Raw genomic sequence first — 5263 nt, 5'->3', positions numbered from 1 at the left:
ATTTAGCTATCTAAATGATCGTAATACTGGTAAATGAGAACTAGCACTTAGAATGTTTCAATTGTGCCTGAAACTTAAATGAGTGTTTAACAAATTTTCTGAAGTACTATCATACTACCAGCACCTAACTAGTTAACATCAGTGAATCATATCCCATCAACTAAGCACCAATCATGTTCAAATTACCCGCCTCATTCGCGCGTTGACGAAAACCACTGACCAATCTGTATGGTCGTTCACTCACTTAAAATGGCGGCGGTCACCACTGGGATGAAAATGGTCTTTTGTCGCACGAGCTGACACAATCGGTGTGTAGGTTGTTTTAGTACTATAGCAGCTAGTCACCACTGTCAGAAACCGTCATTTGGTAACGGTGAATACAATTTCTTCATTACTCAAAAGCGCGTTCACATGAAGTTAACCAAACTACACTTAACAAAAAATAAACGCCACATGCAACAATTTTACCGAGTTCATAAATTATTTCAGACCTAATCTATGGATTTCACATGACTGCGCAGCCCGTAGGCAACGGGAGCCAGGCCCAGCTAATCAGAATGAGTTTCCCCAACAAAAGGCCTTTATTACAGACAAATGCTCCTCAGCACCCTGCTCCTCCCCTCAGCCATCCCCCAGGTGTGGAGATCCTGGGTACACGTGGCCGGCGGCTGTGAGGCTAGACATACCGCTAAATTCTCTATTTAAAAAACCCGTTGTGGCTTATGGTAGAGAAATTACCATTCAATACCCTGGCAACAGCTCTGGTGGACATTCCTGCAGTCAGCATGCCAATTGCGAACTCCTTCAACTTGCACTTATATTTTTGTTCCTATAGTTCTGAGTGACCATAACTTATGTCATGATAACACATTGTTCCTCTGACCAGGTCTTAAAGTGCAGAACTAAATAAAATATACAATCACATACTGTTTTAATAAAAATATCAAAGAGAAACATACACATAGGTAAGCCATAGTCTTGTCTTAACATCAAGGAAAAACAATTGTCTTTGACTTCAACGATAAACAGAAATAGTTGCTCTTTAAAAGCATAAGATTACAAATGTGAATATTAAGCAAAAAAACAAAAAAAGTTAAATCAACATATCAGGCTTTCCCTCTGTACAGTACATGGCACTACAGAGTTAATTAGCGAAGTGATCCCCCCCCAACACCCTCTCACACAAAAAAACAGACAAGCAACCGTCCGAGCTCTGGAGACAGGAATACTAAAATGGTCAGTTCGGATATGGGTGTAAGCATGTGGGGGTCCAATCAGTGCCCCGGTGCCGAGCAACCCCCCCCCACGGCAGGTGGGTCCACAGAAAAAGTCACTATGCCACAGCTGCTAAGGGCCAGTTCACTTCTTATTCTTGGGGGCAGGTCTGTAAGAAGGAATATTTGATACATTCTTATTACAAAGACAAAATACATTCTGCAGGGTAAAAGATTGTAAATGAATTTGGTGCCAAAACTCAGATTTATAGATATGAATTTATGCAACAAATCCAGGCAAAATAGTTAAATATAATACATCAGGGGTCGTGTTAGAATTCAGAAACCTGAATTTACAAAATGTAGACGATAAACAAAAATCTACATTTTAAACCATTTCACCTGCATTTTATATTTAAAGCAAGTTTTTTTTTTTGCTTCAAAAGTGACCAGGAGCGTGCAACTAGTTTTCCATCACAGAAAATACATTAGTGCAACACATTCAGCACAAAATCGCTTCATTCATCAGACAGAGGTGCAATGCTATTTGGCTAGTAGCCACACAATTAAATGGGCTTATAATGAAAAAGCAAGGTATTTTTTGCTATGTTTATCATAGAAATAATGTAGCCAGCTACATTTCCTAAGGTTTTGCTTGAAGTTTAGAACGCTGTCTGAATATGTACCGTTCGTCATCCGAGTGGAAAAGTGCAACTGAAGCAAAATTAGTGTTAGCAGAAAATTGCAAGCAGCAGCATTTTAGATCTGCGTTTATAAAACGCAGCAAGATACTTATTATGCATATTGTTTTTCCATTAATGTGACCCATGTACATTTATAAACAAGCATTTCCTCACCTGTAGATTCCTACTACGATGGCGTGATCTCTCTCATAAGGCTCCAGTGTCAGCTGCTCCTGGGGCTTCATGTTTTCTGAGCCCATCTTCTTCACCTCCGCAGCAAACACAGCCTCCGGTGCTGCCGTTGAGTCAATGCAGTTTGCCTGGAGGGAGACGAGACAAACGTACTTTAATCCCACTGCACCTGAAGCACTGGCCCTCAGTAACAGTAATCTAAGTTGCTCCTAAAATCAAAAGCTTTGCAGCTCAATGCAGAATGTTCAACGTCAAATATCTTAGTTTGCTTGCTTAATTAAGAATAGTATTCCAGAAGATGGCACCACTAACCCTGAATAACACAGCTTTTTGCACAGTCTCAATGTTTTACCTTGATTGAGATGACAAAGTGCCCTCCGTTCTTGAGGAAGTTGTGAGCGTTGAGTGCAACAATTCTGGTCTGATCAGGCTGGGCCACATCAGCGAAGATGACATCTACCATGCCTGCACAAAGAGGGTACAGCCAGAGTTAGCAAAACATACATAAACCACCACCGTATTTTGGCATCAGTGTATGATTTTGATGACTTACCAACAAGCATGCGGTATTTGTGTGGATGCCGGGCGTCCTCAATGATGGGAATTATGTTGGTTCTCTTTTTGGCAACATTGAGCAGATCACGCCCTGACCTGTGAGAGAACTCCACAGCATACACAAGACCCTCCTGCAAAACAGAGGAAAAGTCCTTACATGTACAGGGGTCAAAGGAATGAAGGTCCACACTTCATTGTGATAGTTAATTGTTCTAAACAAGACCAATATCGAGTAGCCCAACTAAACCAATGAGTTCTGATTATGTGGGGGGGGGGGGAGAAATACTCACAGGTCCAACGATGTCTGACACGTGGGACACTGTCGTCCCTGATGCAGCTCCCAGGTACATGACCTTCGAGCCAGGTTTGATGTGGATCTGGTCAACCCCTCCCAAGATGGCTGCTGCCAGCTTTGACCGGAAAGGGTTCCACGCTCTGTACTCAATTTTCGTCTCTCCTTCCTCGACATTCATCCTTTTTTCTCCATACACAGACTCTCCAATTACCATGTTCTTTGTCACCAGGGCATCCTCCTTACCACGGCAGATGAACACACCTGAAGGCGGAAAAAAAGAGACATATGAAATTACAACACTCCAATATATTGGGAACATTACAGTTAAGAAGAAATTGTGTAGAGTGGGTGCTGCTGAACAATAAACAAAAGTGCAACTACAGGCCTCTGCTGGAGACAGCTTGTATTGCACAGCTCCCCAACTTTTCCACTCACCTTCATGTCTATGAGGCTCCACTGTGACTTTCCTGCCCGCGCCGAAGCCCCCGCGTCCACCTCTACCCCTGGGGGTGCCACGACCACCTCCACGGCCTCTGAAGCCACCCTCGCCACTTGGAGACCTAAATCCACCTCCTGTAACAGGGAAATAACACTTAAGGTCCAGTTCTTGTCCAAATTAACCACTTGCGGAAAACAACTTTCATCCATGGCATCCAACCTAAAAACCTGTCAAATAAAATCTAGCTATGTTTGACTTACCACCACCTCTGCCCCTGAATCCTCCCCGTCCGCCTCTATCTCCAAAACCTCCCCGTCCGCCTCTATCTCCAAAACCTCCCCGTCCACCACCTCTGTCTCCAAAGCTCCCTCTTCCTCGGAAGCCTCCTCGATCACCACCCCGAGGGCTGAATCCTAAAAGGAAGATGAAAGATTGTGAAAAATGGAGATTAACATTCAAATGTGTATGGCACATGACATGTTAACAGGGCCTGGTGCAAACAAATGCATGAGAGATGCTTCAGATTTATGGTGCATGTTACAGTAACATTCAAATGTCTATGGCACATGACATGTTGCCAGGACCTGGTGCAAACAAATAAGAGATGCGTCAGATTTATGGTGCATGTTACAGTATAGAATCATAGATCCCAACAACTAATGCATGGCTATTTGTCTTACAGCCATGATAACTTAACTAAATACAGGTTGATTTCACCATCTGTGATGAATTGATACTTTAATAGCGGATTAAAGGGGTACAACAAAGAACTTGGAAATGGAACAGGACATTCAATATTTTTGTATGTCTCGGTGTTAGTTTACCATCTAACTAGAATACTGTATTTGAGATCGAGTGGTAAACCAAAGATAATGGGTAAACAGCATGACATGGCCGGCCATGAATCTAGCGAATGCAATGGGTTAGTTAATGACCTGGTTACCAATGCTAGCATGTTGAGAGTATATGTGCCAATAACGTTAAAAAATATTTGGCTAGGCACTCAAACCCAAACCACGTTCAGGCAATATAACAAGAATACGTATGTTATGTGCGAACAATAACTAACGTTACCTAGATTGCTTGCTAGCTACTTAGCTAACGTTAGTGCGTTTGAACACGTGTTTAGTTTTAGTGCCATGCGGGCTTCACCATTGCGGAAAATGTGCATTAAATCACAGCAGATGCAAATACAGTCCAAACACTTTAATATGAATGATCATTAGGTGAAATTGAACACAAACACGTCCTACTTGAAACTGTATCGTTAGCTATATGCACCATTTACTTTTTGTCCAAGTTGTGTGAGAGAAACCATGGCTAACGTTACTGCTCGCAACACCAGGCCGGAATATTAAACAACTTCACAATAATATTTGGGCTTCATAATTGTAAGACTTTGACCGGCATTTCGATTATGTATCCTCGTTTACTCAATTGATAAAATAACTTACCTGATGTCATATTTGGTCGATTGCTGTGTTCTCAATCTAAAACAGCTCGAATTTGCTTTACCGGTTTTCTCTTCTACCTTCTTCTTGTGAAGACTCAGAAACGACGTAATAAAGTGGTCATGTGTCATCAGATTCCTCCTTCCCATGATACACCACGGTCTGGACGCTTGGGATTTTGTCGCCATCTAGCTTGGACGTCCATAAGTACACTCCAGTTGTTTTTGCTCATCTTTATCAAGGGTGTCAATAATTTCGGACTTTCTTGTCTTGAGCCCAATACTGTAGAGGTAAAAATACTGCCTACAGTCAGTCCTGACGGATCATAAAGTCATATGGCTGACTAAGAATGTGCAGTAATGATGATACGAAATACTCTGGTGGTTATTGGAAATTGAATAACTGTATGATGATTTAAAACATCTGTTTAATGG

General features: G+C 42.0%; 1 protein-coding gene across 1 annotated transcript; it reads right to left on the bottom strand.

Annotated features, from left to right (window-relative positions):
- Positions 1-914: 914 nt before the first annotated feature.
- LOC111964914 (rRNA 2'-O-methyltransferase fibrillarin) lies at positions 915-4941 on the bottom strand. Its single transcript, XM_023988785.2, has 8 exons — positions 4833-4941; positions 3639-3791; positions 3375-3512; positions 2935-3200; positions 2643-2775; positions 2442-2554; positions 2072-2217; positions 915-1384 (listed from the first exon to the last, which is right to left on the bottom strand). The coding sequence occupies exons 1-8, from the start codon at positions 4840-4842 to the stop codon at positions 1360-1362; spliced, it is 984 nt and encodes a 327-aa protein (XP_023844553.1). The 5' UTR covers positions 4843-4941; the 3' UTR covers positions 915-1359.
- Between the last annotated feature and the right edge of the window lie 322 nt (positions 4942-5263).

The sequence above is a fragment of the Salvelinus sp. IW2-2015 genome, linkage group LG6.1 (genome assembly GCF_002910315.2).
Source record: "Salvelinus sp. IW2-2015 linkage group LG6.1, ASM291031v2, whole genome shotgun sequence".
Taxonomy (NCBI): domain Eukaryota; kingdom Metazoa; phylum Chordata; class Actinopteri; order Salmoniformes; family Salmonidae; genus Salvelinus; species Salvelinus sp. IW2-2015.
The sequence above is the reverse complement of the archived record's forward strand: the minus strand, read 5'-3'. Positions and strand labels throughout refer to the sequence as shown.